The sequence below is a fragment of the Scomber japonicus genome, chromosome 12 (genome assembly GCF_027409825.1).
Source record: "Scomber japonicus isolate fScoJap1 chromosome 12, fScoJap1.pri, whole genome shotgun sequence".
Taxonomy (NCBI): Eukaryota; Metazoa; Chordata; class Actinopteri; order Scombriformes; family Scombridae; genus Scomber; species Scomber japonicus.
Genome location: NC_070589.1, coordinates 3663941 through 3688830, shown reverse-complemented (window position 1 = coordinate 3688830; position 24890 = coordinate 3663941). Strand labels below are relative to the sequence as shown.

Genomic DNA, 24890 nt, shown 5'->3' with positions numbered 1-24890 from the left:
AATGTGTGTGTATTTCATTTATTTCTCCGGGTTGTTTCATGTGGTACACGCCCTCATAGACATGGTAGCTGTTTGATTGGTCCGAGCTCTTTGAGTGTGGAACTTGATTGGTTGACCAGTCCAGTGTCTGACTAAACGTGGCCACACCACAGCCAGGCACGTAAAGACACTCTTTGAATGCGTCAAGTTAGAAGGAACTAGACAGAGAGATTCAGGAAGTCCGGTGACTTTGCCTTCGAGATTAAAGCAAAAATCATCTTGTTTAATAAAATCATGGAGCATTAATATACCAGAAAAACACTTTTTTACGTACAGCGGATGAATTCTTAATTAAAGCAGTTACCCCACTGCCGCTCATGTCAGTGTTTTACACAAACACGCCAAATAGTTCGCCAGTAAGGCTTTTTGTTTGAAAGTTCCCACCGGAAGCCACACATTCGTATTGTCGTGTGAATGAAAGCTGTCAGTGTTGATGTTACTGATTAAACTTGTGAAATTCGAAGCATGGACATTAAAAGTAGCTCATGACAGCTCGTCATTATAGTTTGAACATCGCTGTTATTTGAGTGTGAACGAGCCTCCGCCGCTGCTAGCTCAGTGTAGCTCTCCACCAGGTAAGCTATCCTATAGCCCCAATACACACTCCACCAAACTCCACTGCAGTATATATGGATTTAATTTCATATTGCTTATTAGCAAACGATAATACCGGCAGGGAAATAAAGTAATATATTTATTGAATTGACTGGAGCCAGGCTTTAATTCGGCTTACAGTCATCACATCAAACTGTACGGTTCACATGAAAGTTTGCTATTTGTGTTTCTCTTGGTGCACCTGTCCTCACTCACTTACCTCACTGTCTGGATTATTATTGTAAGAATATTTTAAATGGAAACTTGCACACAGCAACCCAACTTATATTTGACAGTATTTTACAGCTTCTCATGTCATAGTTAGAATAGATAGAAACGTTTAGAGTTTCAATTAAAAGGTGTGGGTAAGTTGTTTTTATCAGACAGTAGAATCTACCTAACCTTTTAGTGGCATCATCTGTTTTAAAGATGACTTATTCCACTTCATTCATTCTTTATAGTTTGTTATGATTATATCTGTATCAGCCTCTGGGACATTTGTGGATATGTTGCGGCCTAAAAATAAATTGAATTGAATCAATGTCGTCACTCAACATTACCAAACTTATGTTTTACAAGGATTCAGAAGCTCATTTGCTGTTAATTGTGTTAATCAACTTTGTAATTAAACACTTTAAAAAAGTTAGAGGAAAGTTATTTTTAATGTTGAATACTAACAATTAGCTGCCTGTTTATACACTTCAGAGCAGTTACCTGTACATCTGTGCAGATGTTGAGCTTTTGATCACAACTGGTCAAACAGTGTAGTTACCATCTGTTTAGCTTACAACTTTAAAAAAAAAAAAAAAAAAAAAAAAAAAAACTTGTCAAATGATTTTTTCCTCTGTGGTTACTGCTACTATTTCATATAGCTTAATATCTCTAATTGTGATAATAGCACAAAAACAGTTGTGGAGCACTAACACACTGCCTCATGTCACCCCTTTGTGTGTTTCCTGTGTTATCCCTCTACATTGAACTGTGCAGTGAAATAACATAATACAAAATAATGCCTTTTTAAGTAAAAAGAACTGAACAAAAGAAACATTCATTTTTGACAACTTTTATATGTGGATATATGGACACACGGTAAAGTGTGAGCATGTAGAAGCTGTTTTTATGTATCTAATCTTGTTACACCATCTTCCCTGTATTTGCATAACAGTCTGGGTTTGCAAATATATGCATAAGGCTCAAAGGCTGGATGATACAGTTTATCATGATATATTGTGATATTGCAACTGTAAAGTCACACATGCAATAATATAACTGCTGTTCAATACAATCAACAGTGTGTCACTGCTGTGCTTTATACCAGATGATACATACACACATGTAGGGCCTTCAGTGTTTGATTTAGTTTATAGTAATTACAGTTTACTCTGAGTAATTCATTCACAAAAACAGCATGTGATGATCATATTGAAGCATCACAGAGATCTACATTTGCTTTTCTCATTAATATTCACTTAAATATATTGTATTGTGACTTATATAGACTGCAGCTTCAGAGTGTGTTTAGTAAGAGTGTGTTGACTGCTCTTTAACACTACACTGCTCTCTCCCTCTATGTGTCCTGTTACTGTTAGGTTATCAATATGGCCTCATGGATTATTCAGGTAACAGTGATGGTGCTATCTGTCTTCATCAGCAGCTGCCAGGGGAAGAAGGACAAGGTGCTGTACTGTTCTGGTAAGTCACCAGAAGCCACACTGCTACTGCAGGCTGTCACAATATGAAACAGTTTGCTGTTTGCTCCACAGCTACTTTTTCTGAATGTGATCAGATTCCACACACATTTTAATGGTGTTCACAGCTGCTGGGAAGTAACAAGTGGACCATCCTGCTTGTTATAATTTAACATAGATCAAGGAGACACATACAGGCTCACTGTGGTTATGCTGGAAAGTAAGGTTGGGGTTTTATTTATTGACTTGTGTATTCAGGCTGTTATTTTACTCTTTGCTTTAATTGAATGCAGCAGACTCATAAACATGGTGTTTCATTTCATTATCCAGTAAATGTGGATGAAGTTGCAAAACAATGAACAAAAATGTTACAATATTTCACTAAAACAAAGATACATCATCATCTCACCAACAACAACAACCCCATAACTACTTTTTAAGTAGTCAAAATTGAAACAGCTTTACAAATCATTGCATTTCAAATCTGCATGCATGTTCAACAATAAGCATGTAAGGTGAAAATGAAACCAGATAGTATGTTTGGAAGCTCTATATCTTTTTGCTGTTCACCAATTGTTTGCTACCAATGACAGAGGGTGTAAAAGTGTATTTAAGGCTAGACTTTATTAATCCCCCCTGACTGTAACATGACATATTAACAGCTTTTAATACAGATAGTGTAGTAGAGTGAATCTGCCATCACTGAGGTTCACCTGTATTTCCCAGCATGCAAAGCGATTGTGGATGAGCTGAACTACTCCATCAGTCAGGTGGACCCAAAGCAAACCATCCACGTCGGCAGCTTTCGACTCAACCCTGATGGAACCATGCAGGACAAAAAGGTACAGTACACTGATATGCAGGTAAATATACACTCACCTGCTACAATGAAACTCTGCTTGAGCGGTCCAGTTGAAGCATAAAAATATAAACTATATATACACATAACACTAATACACACACACACAAGCCCAAACACACCTCACCCATACACATGACCACATACACAATCATAACCATACCTAGTAGTTAAAAAGATGTGTGGTAAACGTACACAGCTAGAGGCTCAAAAACGTTGTTTATATTTAGTGCTCCTAATATATGTTGATTATTTTTTAGTTATGAGCTGATAGATAAGTGAAGTCCTGTCTCACTCCACCAACTTCTGTTCTACATGAACTCTCTTAACCCAAAACAGCAGGACCACGCTACAGGAAGCCATGAAGGACAAAACAAATACCAGAGTGAGAAAAACACATTTGAAAATCCAGTAAAAGACAAATCAAGAAGTGGTGTTAATATGAAATCTGTGATTCTCTGCAATCACCGAGTACAGCTCTGTTTTAATCTGACCAGTTTAAAATGTGCAATTCAACATTTCAAGCCTTTACATGCATTTGATGTGGAATATCTGAAGGGAAACTGGAACTTCTGGTTCTGTTCCAGTAGTAAGAAAACCTAAACTTTCAACAAGGATAGTTATTTAAAAATAATAATAATAATAATAATAATAATAATAATATTAATGATGATAATGATAATAATAATAACAACAATTATTATTATTATTATTATTATTGTTATTATTATTATCATGTCGCTTTAGTATCCTTAAACTCATGCTATTTCCCATAAGTACTAGACCATTGTGAACAGCAGAGATAACATGTAAAAGTATTTATGAACATGGAAGAAGCTGAGCTATGATGACATGAGTAAATAAATAGTCAGGAAAGCTGTAGATCTTTGTATGCTAAAAAAGAAAAAGTTCAGCTTCAAAAAGAAAGTGCTGATGCTGAAATTCTCCTAGAATATGTAAAGTAGACGACAGGAACACGCATCATTTTTCAGACGGACAGACAGATGAAAGAAAAGCTGAATGAGCGATTGCAGAGTGGATCAGAGAGACTGTGGACTCTGATTGGCTGGAGGGTGTGTATTATTTTCAGATAAATGCACCCCAATCAATTTTCCATATCATGTCTCATACCTGGCTGCTTTCCACTGTATTAGACTACAGTGTTTGCCACTTGATGCAGCCACACAATAATAATTATGCAAAGTTTAATGAAGACACTTTTTTTAAATTTACAGAGCATATTTGTGAATTATTTGTCTATAACTACAGTCCTGAGCATTATTAAAAGGGTCACTTCACTAATTTTACACGTGAAAGTCAATAAGTCATTATAATATAGTACTCATCCTGTGAAAACAGCTGTGGAACATCTTCTGAGGCTTTAATGAGCTTTTTCAAGTCTGACAAAATAACCATGATGATGTCATCGGACCACACATTCATTACAGTAGGTTTGTGACATAAACTCCAGACTTATATCTGTAGAAATAACTTTGTTTTTACTTGAATGAATTGACTTGATTGTCCACCTTGGTGGCAATGTGTCTTCAGCTTCCTACAATACATTCAAAGTACAAACAATACACATTAAAAACATACACCAACACTACATAACATCGAAATATACAACTACTGACAAATTATGGTGCACTATATTTACCCTCCTCTGTTTTATGTGTGTATCTCAATCTGTGGTCTGTACATTCATCATATACTGTAGCTCCATTTCTGATAATAAATGATGTTGAACTCAGCAGTGAGTCATGCAGTGATACCCAGAAAACACAACGTCCATTTCTCATCTCCATCATTTCCTGTCATTCCCCCTCTATTACTATGAGAAATAGTAAAAAGAAAAAAAGCATATATTATAATGAAAAGAGAAGAGATAGAGATAAAAAGAGAAATGCTATGCAGCTCAGGTCATACCAGGGAATAAATTCAGTACAGCTCAACCTCTGCTGCTTCCTCCATCCTATTGGCATATAATACTAAAACACTGATAAATGTGACTACACTCTTATCTTTGCTTCACATTATTGGGTTTCTGTCAGAAGTATGATTTGAACACTCTAACTCAGTGGTTCTCACCCTTTTTTCAGTGACGTACCACCTGTGAAATATTTTCTATTTTCTCAGCCAAGTAGTGAAAAAAAGAAAAACACTGTCATCAGTGTCTGATTTTGTAACTGTGCAAAACATTTCATTCTCTCAAACTATTTTGTAAATAAAAAGATATAAAAATGACTAAAAGAAAAAAATAAACAATTAACTATATATAAATATGAATAAAGACTTGTGCACTTAAAAATAATTATCAACCTCTTTTAGATTATAATATAAATACACACATACATATAAAAGATATATATATATATATAATATATATAATATATATATGTGTGTGTATATATATATATAATATATATATGTGTGTATATATATATATAATAATCTAAAAGAGGTTGATAATTATTTTTAAGATTTAAAAATCTCATGTACCCCCTGGAGTGCCTTCAAGTACCCCCATTTGAGAACCACTGCTCTAAATCATAGTTTTGGTTTCAGTTTTCTTGCATATTTTGGGGTTTCCCATTGAAAATAAAGTAGCGGCCAAAACCAAAATGCCATTGTAACACAAGTTGGTGCCAGTACAGAGGCAGCCTCCTGACTACATCACCATTAGACAGGTCTTTTATAACGTGGAGACAGAGGCCAGCTGCATCCAGCTCCATGATGGCCTCCAACTCCATCCAACCAGGAAGCTACAGCGGTCACACTCCACACACTGAAGCTGTGATCAGTGATGTGGACGAGTCACTGCAGTCCTTTTCTCCTCACAGTAGAATTGATTTCGTGTGTGTGTGTGTGTGTGTGTGAGAGAGAGAGAGTGTGTGTGTGAACACAGTGAGACTATGGATCCAGGTTATTGTTCCAGGTCTAATGAGGTCACATCCCACTGGAGCCTGGACATCCTCTATTGCCCAGGGAGCCGGCTATCATGAGGTGTCCAGCTCTGCTATTGATCTCCTGGGTTAATCCCTGTTTACACTGTCAGTGATAGCTGCACTGATTACTGTGTGTGAGTGAGAAAGAGAAAGAGAACTAAAAACACTTTCTTTATTTGAAGCCTTTAGAAGTTATTAAGTATATCTTTAGATATGGATTATCTGTGAAAAGGTTTCACAACCATAATAAAAAGTTCTACTAATTATAAAATGATTGACAGGACTAAAACATTCCTGGGTTCTACTCTCTGTCTTTTACACACTGACTCATGTATCATTCAGCCAATATTATCAGCCCATATTGAATTCCCAGGGAAGTTTACCGTTTACACTGATGTCATTTTATTCAATTAAGTTTATAGTTGTAAAATATCATACCTTCATTACATTTAAAGGATTATTACAAAAAAATGTATCTATGTACTATCGCCCCCAAAATTCCAGTATCAGTCAGGCCCTGATGTGTTTAAATGAAAGGGTCACTGGATCAGTGATCCAGTACTTGTTGAAAAACAAAGTTATTTCAATCATTCTATCAATCTTTATTTATATAGCATCAAATCACATCAAAGTCATCTGAAGGCACTTTACACATAGAGCAGGTCTAGACTGTACTCTACAATTTAAGTTAAGAGACCCAACATTCCTCCACAGCAAGAAGAACACAACTATAATGGGAAGAAACCTCAAGCACATCTGGACTCTAAAGAACCCAAATGACAGTGCCTTTGCTGTGTGATTGGCTACATGTATATTAATATTTAAAGTGAGTTCCCATGGTGACTTAGATGTGATGTAAAGTATTGGCTTCAGAGAGGAAACCCCCAAACACAGAGGAGAAGATGTGTTTATTGTGGACATCAGCATTAGAATCAGATGTCAGATGTATCTAACATCTGAGGAAAGCCACTTACCTTTCATCATAACTAGCAGGGGTAGGTATGGTCATTATATCACTTTGTGTTGAGTAGATGGAACTCTTAATCTTTTTTATGACATTTTTTAAATGTTTGTATTTGTTTTATTAGTGAAACGACAACAAACAAGGTGGTACAGAGCAAATAAAGTGCAAGACAAGCACAGTGTGTGTATGAAAGACAGAGGGTGTGATGTTAATGTTTATAATGTCATTAAATATGGTGAATCACTGTGTGAAATAATACAGTACAACAAAACAAACTAGAGTACAGTAATAACAACAATAATAATAGCATCATCATCATAATAAGAATAAGGATAATAATAAGAAGAAGAAGCATAAGAAGAAGAGGAAACAAATAACACACACATAAAAATAAAAAAACAGATACATAAATACACATTTTGATGACATATTTGGAACCAGCCCTTCTATTTGTAAAGAGGTTAGAGGAGCTATTGTTGGCCTTATGATGGATACAGACTGCATTTATGTCATCCAGATGCTAAATGAAAGTGTCCTTCATGGTGCTATTAATGCTGCTATCTGTGTCATTATAGCTTCTCATTAGGCATTTGTCTAAAGGTGGATTAATTTAGATATGAATGCTAATTACTCTTCTTGTGCCCCCCTGTGAGGCCTGCTTAGATTTCATTTAGTTTACCCTCAAGCTGTGTGTGTGTGTGTGTGTGTGTGTGTGTGTGTGTGTGTGTCTGTGTGTGTGTGTGTGTGTGTGTGTGTGTGTGTGTGTGTGTGTGTGTGTGTGTGTGTGTGTGTGTGTGTGTGTGTGTGTCTCTGTGTCTCTGTGTGTGCTTGCTATGTTCATACTTATGTAATGATGTCATGTTAAATATAAAGTTTTGAAATAGTTTTATTGACAAAATCCACATCAGACATCATATACTGTATGTTCTCTTTGACCACATAAACACATCTGTCATATTCTAACTTTAAATCCCTAGAGAGGGTCGTGTTCCAAAAACACTGGATCCCATGTTACTTATAATGTAACTTGAGTCCAGTTTTAGTGTCATTATCAATCAATCAATCTTTATTTCTATAGCACCAAATCACAACAAAGTTATCTCAAGGCGCTTTACACATAGAGCAGGTTCTAAACCAAACTCTTCAGGTTTTAACTTTAAAGACCCAACATTCCCACATTATATAATATGCCTATATTATAATAGGCTTTCTGTTAAAAGATGAATAGATGTTTGGATTTGTTCTCTTGTCTTTCCTACTGTTTGTCTTTATTTTATGTTATGTGTTGTTGACTTCTATTTCTTCAGTATAAATATCATATAGGACCCACTATATGAAATGAGATGGTACATTCCAATAAATAAATGAATAACTAAATAAATAAATCACTTAAAAGTTGAGAGTTCAGGCTCAAGCAGAGATAAGTGATGATATGTGTCACGGGGGTTTACCTGGACCTTCTCAGAAGGGAACACAGAAGCACAGTTTAAGGCATGGGTGTCAAACATACGGCCTGCAGGCCAGAACCGGCTCACCACTGCATTCAATCTGGCCCACTTGGTAACTTTGCAAAGTATGAAAGTTTTGGAAAAGTAAGACTAATTCCAATTTTTCAATAAAATGCACCATCATGCTATTGTCAGCTGTTTTCCCAGTGGAAGCCTCTGGTATGCTCAACTTGAAATAATTAATTTGAAATGTGATGCAGATTTAAAGAACACATTTTTCCTTGGTGGGTTTGCACACATTTTATTGACTTTCTTACCAGAAACTACTTTTTTAGTGGATATTCTTGATCTTTTGTTAAATGTTGCACTTCATTTGGATTTGGATGGAAATGTATGACATTATCAGGGTTATGTCCTCTGACATGAGCACAGAAGATATAACAGCTGTTCACAGGCTGAGAAGGAAGACGAGTAAAGTGAACTGTGTGTGTGTGTAAAATTAGTGGAGCGCAGGAGTCTTACACTTATACTGACCTGTGCTGCTCAACTATTGCTCAACTTATTCCAAGAAGAGCCAGTACAGTATGTTAATGCTTAACTTGACTCCTACTGCCTACACGGTTGCCCCCCCCCCCTCACCCACCCCCCTTCCATTTTAATAAACACTATAATTCCTCATACTGAAACCCGCCGCTGTGATTTCTCACATAATTTGAATTTATTCCTGTTGGGTCAATAAAGTTTAACAAAGCATCAACATAAGCTCTTCAATCCATTTTAACAGTGGACTATTGAGTAGAGTAGCATGTTTGTTATCAGGCCAGGATAGTTTGGTTGACCCAGAGATGAGCTCCTCCTCTGCCCTCAGCTGACACTAACCTCCACCTGTTGCATTGTTCAGTTGATCAAATGCTAGCCCTATAAGAAGCCAAACCTTGATCCCATGCCCTCCCAGCTCCCTCCTTTTCAGCAGCTTTTGACCCAGTGTGAATGTGAGAGGGAGGGATGTCACAGCTTAGATGCCATCAGCGAGGAGGATTTGCAGGTTTTAAGTCTCTGCTCTTTGGCCTCCTCACAGTAGGACTTCCTGGGGGCATGGGGCTGCTCCATGGCACAAAAGTTAAACCTGCCTGCCTGCAACAATGACACATTTAAGGCCTCCAAAGACATTGAACTTAGTTGGAGCGGTGAGCTGATCTCATAGTGACCGGTGGGAAGTCATGCATTGAGAATGAGAAGATACACAATGGCATGCTGACACAGTGACACATAATATCACAGCCCACTAATGTGACTGGCTGAGGTGACATTTTACTGACTTTGTTTTTTTCCTAATCCCAAAAAAAAAAAAAATCCTTGTAGAGTCCTTAAAGGAACAGTTCAACATTTAAAACACATATTTGCTTTCTTTCTGAGAGTGAACTGAGAAAATGAACATGGATATGATCTGTAGTCAGGATGTGGTTAGCCTAGCTTAGCATTAAGACTGGCTGCAGGTGAATACTGCTAGCCTTTAAAAATATACCTAACAATACAAATTAACACTGTAAAGCTCACTAATTAACACTGTGCATGTTTAGTCTGTCTAAAGCTGACAGTTATGTGTAAGGGCAGCCATTTTGGATCTGGTTCACACTTCACAGTTGGCAAAATACATGGATTCATTTAGTTCTTCTGCTAATGAATCTCTTATCAAACTCCTTTCTCTCTCTTCACTCTTCTTTCTTCTTTCTAAGGAAATGGTAATAACCAGTTTCAGTCTTAATGCTAAGCTAGGCTACCCACATCCTGACTACAGATCATACTTTTTTTTCTCACATTGTCTCCCCTCGCTCTCAGAAAGAAAGCAAATATGTGTAATTATCAGAATGTTGAACTGTTCCTTTTAAGAAGTCAAGAGCAGGAAAAACCTTTCAGGATAAGAAAGAGCTTCTCATTTTTTTAGCTGAACATTGCTGTCACTGGTTATCATGGCAGACTCAGCTGGTGCTAGTTAGTTAGCATTCATTCCATAATGGCTAAAATAAAAGAGGTAGTCTGTCCACTGGTTAATGTGCTCTGGTGTTACCAAACCTAGAAACATTACTGTTACTATTACTATTACTATTGCTAATTCAGAAACAGTTCCAGCCTGTCTTTACTGAGTTACAGTTTATTAGAGAGTAGGTATAGGTGTATTGTTGTATTTTGGAGGGTGTACAGAGGATCGGACTGTTCCCTCCACTTCCCTACTCCTTTGCAACAAGAGCACAATGCCTCACTGGCTTCCCACCTAGCATGTAACATCCCCTCGCTCCTAAAACTACAAGTCTTTTATTCACTTTGGATACAGCCAAGCATGCAGTTTCCCCACTGCTTCCTGTCTTTATGCTAAGCTAGGCTAACCACATCCTGCCTATAGATCAATAGCAGTCCTTAATCTGACTGGTGGGGGGAAAAATAACAATAAAAGCAACTAAGCGTATTTCCCAGAATCTTTCTCTATTGCTTTTAAATACTGTGCCAGGCCTCACCTGTTCTTCATCCTCTTCCAAATTGCAAACATGAAGCAGCTCTAGGCTATAATTTAATGCTTTAATGGGTGAATATCATTTACAGTCAGAATTGCCAGCTAATTACATATTTCTCTCTTGTCATCATGAAGTGATATTATATCATCAAACCTTTAGCCTGAGCATCCTTATTCACTAATCCATGCTTTAAATGGCATAATGGTCAAAATGACATTCCAGCTTATCCTTCCACTCTGCTGCTTTGATGTCAATATTATTATTATTATTATTATTATTATTATTATTATTATTATTATTATTATTATTATTAATTTATGGGTCTTCATTGGCCCATATCACCAGGACAATGAAATTGAAAGGCCCCTGTCCACAGCGGTGCAATAATGGCTCCCTGTCCAATGGGAATTGAATGGAGGATAGCATCCCTGAGAAGCCTATTCTCTGGCCCAACCGGTCGCACCCCCCCTCCCCATACCACCGCCCCCACCCAGCCCCATTCTTCAAACAACGCTGTGACTGACAGCTCCCTTTCACACAGCTCTGACTGGCAAGGAAGGGGTTTAATTCCAAACCATTTTGTAGCATGGCATGATAATGACTGAGACTCAAGCCCACGGGCTGCGGTGAGCCGACGTGCTCTTATTGTCGGCCAGAGAGAGAGCACTTTTATTTTTTAATGGGGTTTATTTGGGATTTGAAGATTTTGTTTTGGGTTTAGTATTAGTATTAGTTTAATCAAATTCATATATGATGAGTTATTATGATTTTAAAGTCATATAATTCCATTCAGTAATAATACATATATTATATGTATATTAAGCTAAATATATTAGTAATTTCCTACATTTATCTGACAGCTGTAGGATGAACTGTAAAATGTGCTTTAAAAATTAGAAATATTACAGATTTTTTTTTTAAAGCCCAACAGCAGAACATTTAAATGCTCACATGCTAATACATCAATAATACTCAAATATAATATACGATGATGAATGACATCATCTGAAAGGAGTCATTTTTATTTACTTTTGATAGTTGATATATACAGTACTGATTACCTCTGTGCTTCTGCTCCTGTCAAATTGTGAATGGAGGACTTTGATTAGTGTTTTTATAGGAGTGAACATTACTAAAAGAAATGTTAGGTCCCGTCAACAATGAAGCGGAAAAAAAACGAGTCACATTCACGAGAGGTTCTCACTCATAATTATTACCTAAACAAGCAGTCAATTTTAAGTCCAAATTTGCAATGTTCCATGAGGATAATGCACATTTAAACTAGCTTTTGTCCAAATCCAAGATGCTATTTAGTCTTAACCTTTTTTTCTAGTGCGTTAGAACTCTGTTTCCCCTCATAATACTAATAATGATAATAATAAACATGATGAACCAAAGCTTCCAAAACATGAATATTATTATTAATCAAACAGCATCTACATATTTAAGAAAAAACTTTTCATGATATGAAATATGACCTGATTGAATTTGAAAGCTCATTCATTACCTTGATAATAGTGCTTTGATTATAGTATGAATTTAGAAAATAAATCAAACATATTATTGGTGACTAAAGAACGTCTCAGATGTGGGTGAAAGCTCCAGTAAAAGTTAAAACTACATGCTGCATTATGGAAGTCATTATTAATGTTTGTAGATGATTATTCAAGTGATAGAAAATTCATCTTGTTGACAATTTGACTTCATGATTAGAAACTGAACTGTCATTGTGTTTTAGCTTTAAAATATAGCAACCTGTGCTCTGAGAAATGATGACAGGCATTTGCACAATTTTCTCCATTTTTACAATAGATATGAGTTAATGAATTGAGTAAGTAATGAGAATAATTGTTAGTCAATGCTCAAAATATGTGTTCCAGACTAAACATAGTCAGTAAGTGGATGCTCTACCACCACTGGTGTCAAAGTCATCACAACCACATTATGATTGATAGGTGAACCTCATCGTCATTGGCCGGTTTGACCTACATCCCTCCGTGCTCGCCCTTCAACCTTTGGCCCCGTGCTGTAACACATTCTGTTCACCGGCCAACTTCCTTCCTTCCTGTGTTGTCAAGCTCAAGGGATCTTCTCCTGAAAGAGTCACAAGTGAAAGAGGTGGGGTCGACCTTAAAGACAGAGGGATTAGTGATTGCTTCCATTTATTTTTTTACTATGAAGAAGCAGTTTGTGGAGCAGAGTCAGAGAAACGGAGAACGTGAAGGAAGGATTTGCTGGACAACAGATGGCGCAGAGGCCCTTTGTCACTTTCTGACATCTAAAAGTGTGTGTGTGTGTGTGTGTGTGTGTGTGTGTGTGTGTGTGTGTGTGTGTGTGTGTGTGTGTGTGTGTGTGTATAATATAATCAGGAGGCCTGGCCCGGAAGGGAATACAGCCAATTCTGAAAAGAGACAAAAGGGGGTCAGGGAATAGATCTACAATGTTACAAAATCCAGTTCATCTCCCCTCTTCCTCTCTGTGCTGTACACCCCCCCCCCCCCCCCCCCCCCCCAATCCTCACCCTCACCCCCACCACCTTTTGACCAAAGAAGACAAGGAAGATTTCTTCCTTTGATCATTGGTGGATGGAGCGGGGTGGGGGGTGAGGGGTGGAGGGTGAATGGGCCAAAAAAAAAGCAGCAGAGGAAGAAGTGCGGGGGCCGAGGAGACGAGCTGTTTACCCTGCACTTGGCTTCTGTTGAGGCCTCCTGCCCCCCCCCCCCCAGGAAACCAACCCCTCTATTTTAGTTTCCCAGCCCCGGTCGGAGGTGTAAAGAACCCTCCCCTCTTTCGCCCTTTTCACCACATCGTCCTTGCCCCCTCACCCCCCCCCCATCTCCCGGGCGTCACCCCCCTTTTCACCCGCTCTCCTTCCGGGGGGATGATGGGAGCAGCGCCCTGCACCTGTCTTGACCCGTCTAGACACACGAACCGCTTCAACTGTTCGCTCCTCAAAGGGGGGACAGGAAGAGGAACGGTGGAGTTTTGGGGACAGAGAGGTGGGGGGAGAGAAGGTTATTCACACAGGTTAAAAGTCAGAGTTGGAGGGTGAGGTTTGTTAGTGAGGATGGAGAAAACAAAGCGGAAACAAGAGGTCACCCCTGTTGACCCACACTGAGCCCTGTGGTGTAACACAGCTGACAGCGGGGCAGGACTTTTTAAACCTCCTCATTATCTTACTGTGTGTGTTGTTTGGTTGCCAGGCTTGTGACACAGGTGTCATCTCGCAATTGGAAGTCAATTTTTAATATTTTTTTTAGACGTACTCAACTTTCATTAGCCTGTTTTTTATTTTTTTTAGTATAGAAAACATAAGTGTAGTGATATGACAAAGGAAGCAGGACATCGCTTTGGACGTCTGGTCTCCATGGTTTTTCTCCTCTCTCTCTCTGGTTGTGTGGTCAGGTACCTCTGGCTCGCTCAGAGACTCACCTCAGCGAGCTCCTGGATGGAGTCTGCAACAGCATGAGTGACTACGCCTTGTACGTGGACCCCGACTCCCACGAGAAACAGTACAAGAGGTTTGCTCCCAGGAGCAACGGGGCCAAAGGAGACTTCCCCGACTTTAATAACTTCCAGTTTGATGGACCTGAAGCTTCCAACGCCTTGAAATTTGCAGTGAGTGCTAAAGTACTTTTATCCATAATGAAACTGTAGAAGAGCCTGTATCTGTGATTGAGCTGTAATCCCAAACCATAGATTCATTTAGGGGCATATGCAGGTTGGTTGATGCACTCTCTAATCTTAATCCACCACTAAGTACAGTATGTCTGTTTAATGTTCTTACTAATACAATATTACATCTGCTCAACTGGTTTGCACCACTAAACCTTACTACCTCTACTATAAAGGAACAGAAAAGCCTAAATCAGTTGCTAGGAAACATCTGTAGCCCATCCAATAGAAAGGCCATCAACTGTGCAACCAGGAAGTAGTAATAGTAGTAGCATTATAAACTGTGACACAACTTCCAATCAGCCAAACAATCTATTAAACCAGACTGACCTGACTGTGTGTAATGACCTGTGAACCAGATTACATGTGTGTTTGACTATTAATAGTATTCACTGTGTCATCTGAAGTATTTTGGGTTATTTTGTGAAATAAGACCAGTTTACATCATCAAACAGAGTTTTGATGAAGTGTCAGGTCACATGTGTTGATCAGGACTGTAGCAGGAATTTAAACCACACTGAGATCATGAGTTCACGTCCCTCCAACAGGCTTCAGGATGGATACTGAGGTGTTTATTCATGATATTTTGTTTGCCTAAAAGTACTCAAATGTACATGATGAGTGTAAACATGCTGGGATCAGCTGGTACGAGCCGCTACAATACTTACCATCAGGAGCTTTTTAATTGTAAAATGAAAAGTTTTTAAAAGCCTGAAATGTGCCAACAAAATAATGAGCACATGACCTCATTCAGTCCTAACTGCTCATTTATTAGCAAGCTAGTTCAGCTTCAGACAACAGGAAGTACAGCTAGCAGGTCCACGTTTAACCCCTCGTGTCTTTACGCAGGTTTGTGCGATGCAATCTGTTTGATTTCAGTGGTTAACACTGGTGCAGCTTTCCCACATTCTACCATGTTGTGTCATGTGACTAAATCATTGACAATGTTTTGTATAAATGGAAAAAATCTATATTTTAACATATTAACAGATTTTATTCAGATAATAAAATGGCATTTTTGTGCAGTTTCATACAAACATTACAGATGATTTGAAGTGAACATCAGAGTAACAGTCTAATGCTGTGTTGTTTCTTTTGGCTACATTTAATGTGAAATCCATTCTAGATAACAGCATAGATAGATAATAGATCTGACTTATTGCTAATGTACAAAGCAGCGATTATCTCTTCAGAACATATTTCATTGAGAAACGTCTGCAGTTGTTTTTAGCTTCATGTGAAGGTTTTTAGCTTGTTTCTGTTTCAGCATCACTCCTCATGCATACACGTATCGCTCCTCATCACGCAGCAGTCTCAACGTGCAAAACTCTTCACGCAAAATCTGTCAAATAAAATTACAGAAAAATTCTACATTAATACAATACCAAAATAATAACTGGATCTCTTCTGTTTCCACAACATTAGTTTTGATTAAAGCTATTAAAGCTTCTGACTGGTATTAAAGGCTGCAGTGTATCATAGTAGTGATGAGGTCATTATGTTGCAACACTGATTGCCTGCTAATGATACTAAAATCAAGTTGCATTATTCTAATGATCTGTATGGATGTAATAACCATTTGATTTTGTGCTAATATGAGTGCTCTGTATATAGAGCACTCAATGTGTTAAAAAGATTAAAATAGTGACTTTTTTAAACATTAAAGATGTTGTATAAATAAATTGAGGCAACGATACTCTGAAATATTGTAAGTACTCATAAAATACTATATTTAGGGTTAATTGGATGCTTCACCTCCATGGTCATATTGTGTTTGCCATTCTGTGTCTGGATCAGGAAAACATGCAAATACCAAATTTCAATTCATTTTTAACAGTGTATTTAATACATTGAACCTTTACGCTTCAAATTTGTGTCACAGGCATTTTGGCTTTCACACATCTCTTCATTCTCTAAGTAAATGTTTCCAAAATTCTCATCAGGACTTCTGGCTGAAATATATTCATCACAATTCATCACAAATGTAGAAGCGTCCCAGGTTGTAAGTATTATAAATCTGAAGCTCTGAGTGGATCCAGCCCGCTGTGCTGTAGCACTGAGCACCGTTGTCAAAATGGCTGAACAGTTTGGCAAACAGTGAGTGGGGAAAAAATGGCCACCACCCTGAAAAACGCGCTCCCACCATTGTACGAAAAATACGCAGTGTGATGAACGCAGTGTGTGTGTATGTATGTGTGTGTGTGTGTGTGTGTGTGTCTGTTGTGTATGCATGGCCGAGCCGCCTCAGCTTAGCTTTTCCTCCAGGCCAAGTCCTTCTTCTTCATTCTCTCTCTGTGTGTGTGTGTGTGTGTGTGTGTGTGTGTGTGTGTGTGTGTGTGTGTGTGTGTGTGTGTGTGTGTGTGTGTGTGTTTTCTCTCTCAGTGTGAAAGCGTGGTGGAGGAGCTGGAGGATGATATCATCTCTCTGTTCAGCCAGGACTCAGAGCATGTGCACCAGCAGTTATGCAACACACTCTCAGGTACCAACAGCTTCTCTATACACACACACACACACACACACACACACACACACACACACACACACACACACACACACACACACACACATATCTATATCAGCCTCACTTCACCTCCAGATGAAACTCTTGACATAACAATAAAGAGGAGACATGAATCCAAGCATGCTCAGTATTACTGCTGAACACACATGCTTCAAGTTCAATCTTATTTTAATATTTTATATTATAATCATTTTGATTTAATATTTCTATTTAATTAACATAGAAAAATGACTTAACACTGGATGTCATGGTTATGTGTTTTTGGCTCTTGGCTTTGGTTTCTAGAGTGTTATGTAACAGCATTTAGTGACAATGATTCATCTGTCTTCATACACTTATTGAAATGGTAAATAGAATCATATGGAGGTAATTATTAGTATATAAACTGAAGACTAGAATTAATGTTTACAATATAAAACATCACAATGAAATCCTTAAAAAGTAAACATCAAACACAATGATTCTTTTCTATATAATAAAAGAAAAAAGAAAAAAAAAGGTTATATTTTTCACTTATGTATGTTTTTATGAACATGAACACTCACGCTTATGTTGTTTGTTTGTTTTTTATTTCAGACTACTGTAAAGACAGCGCTCACACAAACGAGGAGTTGTAGAGTCTTTTCATATGTTCAGTGTAATAAAGGTGGGAACAGTTTGTTATAATGATAGAAAAAATGGGGCCTTTTAAACAAAATCATGTTTTTTTGACAAATAATTTCAAATCTTTTTAAATAAATAAATAAATGATAAATATTAAGAAAATACATTTTGTGTGTTTTATTTTCTGCGAGGTATAAAATTGATGCTCGTATACACATCAGTGGAGTCAGCTGTTTTGCGGTTTTCTCAACACTGATTATTTCTCATACATACAAACTGTGATCATGAGTTTAAAAGTAAAATAATTTTAAAAGTACATTTTTGATCAAAGCGAAACATTTGCTGGTTTCAGCTTTTCTCACTTTTAAATCCTGTAAATGAAATATCTTTATGGTTTTTGGACTGGACGAGACATTACAACATGTTGTCTTTCTGTTATGACTACACGATGAATGAACTGAACAAATAACTAATAGATAATTCAAATAGGTTACTAGTTGCAAACCTAATTTTACCACATAATTATAACTGCTTCCTTCACGTGGGTTTGCATTGGCACTATAAAGGAAACCGTCATTTTTGGAATCAACATTTTTTTTGCAACCTTGTAAATATACTGAGATACCTGCAACTGGAAATGTACAACAACCTAAATAAGCTGAGTACATTTATCTTGAGTGCTGGGCTGGGCTGTGCTGTGCTGGGCTGGGCTGTGCTGTGCTGGGCTGGGCTGGGCTGGGCTGTGCTGTGCTGGGCTGGGCTGTGCTGTGCTGTGCTGGGCTGGGCTGTGCTATGCTGGGCTGGGCTGGGCTGTGCTGGGCTGTGCTATGCTATGCTGGGCTGGGCTGGGCTGTGCTATGCTGGGCTGGGCTGTGCTGGGCTGGGCTGGGCTGTGCTATGCTATGCTGGGCTGTGCTGTGCTGGGCTGGGCTGGGCTGTGCTGGGCTGTGCTATGCTATGCTGGGCTGTGCTGTGCTGGGCTGGGCTGGGCTGTGCTGGGCTGTGCTATGCTATGCTGGGCTGTGCTGTGCTGGGCTGGGCTGGGCTGTGCTGGGCTGTGCTATGCTATGCTATGCTGGGCTGGGCTGGGCTGTGCTGGGCTGTGCTGTGCTATGCTATGCTATAATGTGCTGGGCTGGGCTGGGCTGGGCTGTGCTGTGCTGTGCTGTGCTGGGCTGGGCTGGGCTGTGCTGGGCTGTGCTGGGCTGGGCTGGGCTGGGCTGGGCTGGGCTGGGCTGGGCTGGGCTGTGCTGGGCTGGGCTGGGCTGGGCTGGGCTGTGCTGTGCTGTGCTGGGCTGGGCTGTGCTGTGCTGTGCTGTGCTGTGCTGGGCTGTGCTGGGCTACAGAATGTCTTCTCATACTAACTAAGCAGGTGTACAACAATCTATTGTCTGATTGGACCAGATACAGTAGCAGCTGTTTGATGATTGGCCAGAACGCTCTGTATTCATATGCTAAAGGATGCATGTCTCTCTCTCTCTCTCTCTCTCTCTCTCTCTCTCTCTCCTCTCTCTCTCTCTCTCTCTCTCTCTCTCTCTCTCTCTCCATCAGTGCACAGTTTGGTACACAGAACTGAATGGAAATGGAAAAAGTTGATAGACATGGTACACACTGATTTTGAAAAGATTTGATGTAAAAAAACAAATGATTATCTTTAAAAACTTCATCGCTATCAACAATATTCTTCATAGGTTTTCCACATTTTCAGAAATATTTCTCCCGTTAATGTAAAAGAATTTATTTTAGCTGGTGTGAAACTCTATACAAAACCTTCAATCATAGAAGAGACTAGACGCATGCTCTTATTTTGAAGCAGAATTTGTCGCACAGAGAAAATGTGTGACACAGAGAACAACAGAGCAGCAGTTAAGATGGAGTGTTGGAAAAAAAGAAGGTAAAATGGATCGTACCTCATACAAAGTGTCCTCAGTCCGGCTGATTTGTGGCTGATGCTGATTCACTGTGATGTTCAGTGTTCAGCAGAAGCTTCTCATTTCTCTCTGAATCAGTTACAACGTTTCATCACACAGCAGCTTCTTAAGCGTTGCCATCCATGTTGTTTTTGGTTTTGTTTAGTGAGAATACCTGTGGGCGTGACCAAACACACTTCCATGTGAGGTGATGTCACACATATTCCCACCATACAGAACATAGCATCAGCATCCACTTCCTGCTTCTGTTTGACAGGGTGTTGTTTATGTCAGGGGTCAGCAGTTTGGGCCACTTTTTTAGATATTTCATTGGGGTGGGGACGTTAATCAATGTAGTGGAAAAGCAGCTTTATATGTTTATTTCTTTTTGAATTTATTTAAGAATAAAACAGAATTACAACACAGTTAACCCCTTACATGCTGTTTAGCTCAAATTTGACCCGTTTTGACATTTAACAGCTGTAATAACCTAAATGTCTTTTACTCTGAAATTTGATTACTTTTCCTTTATTATTTAATTTTTTATTGAATATTTAATCCCTAAATTTATTATATATTATTTAAAATATTATACTTTTGTATAGACGCTACAAGTTATTGTCCGTTGATTCTGTTCTGAGCCAGATGATCTCTGTATCTATTGCCATGTGTTCATGTTAAATGAATAGTTCAATGATTCAAAATGAGGGAGATGTTGCATCTTAACCTCTAACCTGTGTAGCGCCCCCTGCATGCTGCTGCTGCTGCTGCTGCTGCTGCTTCACACACACTCTTTACATGTCTTTCTGTGATGACATACATTTTTTGTGATCATGTAAGCTGCTGCGTATTCACTGTATCCCTGAAGTGCTGCTCTAAAACAAAATGATACATTTTGAGTGTTAGTTCTGACATGGTGATGGGAGCAACAGCATCTAGCTAGTAGTATAATAACAATAACACAGTATGGTATTTAATCTGACAGAGAAAACAACAACCAAAGCTATACTTCCATAGAGCTGCAACAAATCATAATTAATCAGTTAGTCAACAGAAAATGAATTACTTGATATGTAATAGTTGAATTATTTTTTTAGGTTGTTTTTTTTAAAGCAAAAATTCCAAATATTTGTCGGGTACAGCTACTCAAATGTGAAGATGTTCTGCTTCTTGTGTCGTACATGACAGTAAAGTGAATATCTTGCTGGTTTTCACCTCGTACTCTAAATGATTTAACAGTCATTTTTCACTATTTCCTGACATTTAATAGACAAAGCGATTCATCAAGAAAGTCATCAATAATCAGTAATCAGCATAATCAATAGTTGCAGCCATCCACTCACATGTTACACTCACATGGTTTAAAAGATAAATATAGTGATATTCTGTAGTTCTCTTACCATTCCATGTTCATCTACTTACAAGCTGTGTGTGTGTGTTGTGTGTGTGTGTGTGTGTGTGTGTGTGTGTGTGTGTGTGTGTGTGTGTGTGTGTGTGTGTGTGTGTGTGTGTGTGTGTGTGTGTGTGTGTGTCCACATGAGTGAGCCACTCTGTTCCTTCATCACCATCAACACACACACTGTAGTTTATTTTTTATTTTGACTTAATCCCACACACACCGTCCTGGTGCTAGAAATACTCACCAAAAGTGGATTCATCCGCCGCTGAAAATAGTCCCCCAACAAATGCACTATTTCCTCCTGTTTAAGCGAGCTCTGATTAAAAACTAGCAGTTGTTTGTGTGTTTGTGTGTTTGTGAGTTTGTGTGTTGTAGTCCAGCTGCAGCTTTCCTCTGATGATCCAGTCAACATCCTGTTGCTCTCTCACTAAACTAACCTGTAGTTGTTCACTTCTCTGACACAAAATGGAGTCGCACAAGCAACAGTCGCTGAACGGATAATCATAACACAAAACCATCTGAATATGTGAGGAACATTCTGGATTTAACATCATGAATGCAAAATAATTGATAACGGTAAGACTGCCTTTGTAAAATAATAATATATACAAATCAGTTAAACATGTAATATTTCTGTAACGGAATCCCATCACATTTATTTAATGGCAGTATGCAGAGAGGAATGCTCATGTTCAGCCTTCTAGCGTGATTCATTTCATATCTCACTCATCACCTCCTGTGCACAGAATTGCTTTAATAAACTAGGAAACAGTATGAAAGATGTTGCGGTTGACTTCTCATATCAGATAAACAGCAGAGGAGCAACTTAACTTCCTGCCAGTCAGTGTTTGTGCACAATTCACTATAATCATGTGAAATGATGAAGTTGATGTTAAATGTAGATTCACTGAGAGAAGCAGTGATTTAGTCATTAGTAGTAGCTTTATGGTTATTATATTAAACGACATTTAGATAGAACATTTGTTATATAAATTTAGCAATATTGTTGTCTGACCTTCAATATAATGCTAATAGAGCTACTACCAAATGTATGTATCAACTCTACCATTTGAGCCCCCCCCAGGTTTCTGTCATGACCCTCACCCTCACACCTCCAGCAGCTACAACTCATCAGTATGAATCATGTACTTAGCTAAATGTATTGAATATATCAGTCATAGATAATGTACTTTGACTTCAGTAAGTGTAGCTGCTAATCCTTCAGTCTTTTTATATTGTAGTATTAAGATCTGAGTACCAATGCTATTCACTATGTAGTGTGAAATGAGTATGAAGTGTGTGCTCAGATATGTCAGTGGTCTGGTTAACCCATTCATCACCACCACATCTTCCTCATGTCTCTGATTTCTTAACAATATGAATGATAGAAATATTGTTACATTATGTTTTAATATGAGGCTGTGATCCTGGAATTGTTCACTTTTAGCCTCAGTCTCTTTTTTCCTCAGTAGATTTACTTCACTTCACACTTCATCCTTTTCTTTCACATATAGATGTTTTGACTAGTTTTCACAAAGTGTGAGCAGCAGCAGATGTTCACATGTTCAGATGTGGCTGCAGTCACTTTACTGTTTAAACATGAGCTTTATTTGTAGTTGTATCTGTTTATTGTTCTCAGTGGATGTGTATTTTATTTTACTCACTGTTTTCACTCACACACATACAAAGTGGAGCTGCATAGATTAGTTCATTAATCAATTCATTTTCAACAATTTCAAATACATTTCCAATGATTATGATTAATCATTTGGAGTCATTGTTAAAGAAAATAAAATGTTCAAATTCTCTAATATCATCTTTTTAAAATGTGAATATTTCTTGGTTTCTTTAGCTCTCTCTGACAGTAAACCATTATTAGATTAGCTAGCCCAACATTTTCATCTCTGACTAAATGTAACCTTCAATAAGACCAGTAACTACTGGAAAACATTAAAAGCTGTAACTACCAGTCCATATGTATCAGCAGAAGTTGTGGACCAGCTATTCCAGCCCACTCTCATTATATAACGACCTGGGATGAGAACATGATGGCTATTCTCTATTATCTTCAAGGTATTCCCCCCTCCCCCCCCTCCCCCCCTCCGTTGTTTTCTGATGTAGGCCATGTTGAAACGACAATGTCATGACTTGTATCCATGAATCATTCTTCTTTTAATGGTGTCAGTAGTTTCACTTTACTTTACTTTATTTAACTTTCATTTCATTTATGTCCCCAAGGGGCAAATAGTTTTGCAGCTAAACAGAAATAGACACATAAAAACAACACACACCTGAGTGCAGTGATACTAGAGTGGTCAACCACACTGTAGTATTTTGTTATTTCCTATAGTGGAGCAGAGTACTCTCAGCATGATTGGCTCTTGCTGCTTGTCAGTCACATTGCATCAGAGGATATAGTTGGGCTTTTCTCTGTAGAAGTAAAATCACGATGATTCATTCGAGTGTCCCACATCTCACACACAGCCCTCCTTTAACCCCCCTCACAGTGAGTGGTACCATACACTATATATATAAATATATATACATACAGGCCTTATTTATAATCTGTGCAGGCAGTATGCACAAAACAGGCTTTAAAGATGTGCAGACGTGTCATTTCACAGAGAAACATGTGATTTATAAAAGCAAACCTGACATGAGAATGTGTACACCTGTACTGAAACTCAGAGGAGGCTGGAGACACAGATGGCAAGACTTATAATTATTTTCCCCACATTTCATTAAACTTCATAACAACCGACGCTATAAACATGTAAACCACCTGTTATTCCACAAGCACCTCTCTATTTTTTAATTATAATTGAAATATTGAGCAGCAGCTAGCAGCTAGCAGCTAGCCCATCGCTACATCCAGTCGTATGTGGAGAACGTCACAGCTGCTGACATGGAGGATGGTGACAGAATAGATGAGGTGGCAGAGCTCTGAAAAGACTTATTCAGCTTGTTTCACTAAATCTTTTAACACTGTCCATATTTCAGCAGGTAGGTGACTGTTTGATTTCCTTTACAAATAGTTTATTTTTGCAGAACTGCCTCAGTGAGCACATTTCCATGCTATCCAGGAGCAAACTGTGCTCCCTCCTCACCACCTGGTCCAACCAGCTCACCACACCACTGTATCACATATGCTACATATAAAACACACGAGGTGAATGGTCTCATCAGTGAGACTATAAATGCCTGAGCATCAAATTACAGTGATTGATTTATTTGTTGAACTGATTCCATTAACAGCTGCTATCATATATAATCAGTATTAACAAGTGTTTTGCATTGACAGTTAATGGTTGAATGTATGGGGTGTAGTGAGTGACATGTGAGCTTTCATTTTCAGCAGTGATCCAGAACCTGCAGTGTTTTTTTTGTTTATAATGTGAAAGCTAATATTGTAAATAATATTAATTTAAATGAATCAGAGCTCAGCCACATTGTTCTGGACATGGAAACAAAGTCTCTCTGCATATTGCTAGTAGTGAAGTGTGTTTTATAAGTCCAGTGTGTCCAGCTACTGGCATAAACTCACATTTGATTGGCTGAACTTTTGTAAATGCCTCAGAGGACATTCTGAGCAAACGTTTGAAACTATTTCATAGAAAGAGAAAAGATGTATTGATGTAAAAAATAGTGATTGGATGACATATTTGGCTACATTAGAGTAATAACACAGGGATACAGGAATACAAGTGGAAAACTCTCATTTCACTGGCTCTA

General features: G+C 38.3%; 1 protein-coding gene across 1 annotated transcript; it reads left to right on the top strand.

Moving 5' to 3' along the window:
* The first annotated feature begins 490 nt into the window (after window positions 1-490).
* On the top strand, window positions 491-18015 carry cnpy1 (canopy FGF signaling regulator 1). The gene is made up of 6 exons (XM_053330086.1): window positions 491-614; window positions 2223-2325; window positions 3048-3163; window positions 14456-14668; window positions 17108-17204; window positions 17823-18015. The coding sequence occupies exons 2-6, from the start codon at window positions 2232-2234 to the stop codon at window positions 17861-17863; spliced, it is 561 nt and encodes a 186-aa protein (XP_053186061.1). The 5' UTR covers window positions 491-614; window positions 2223-2231; the 3' UTR covers window positions 17864-18015.
* The last annotated feature ends 6875 nt before the right edge of the window (window positions 18016-24890 follow it).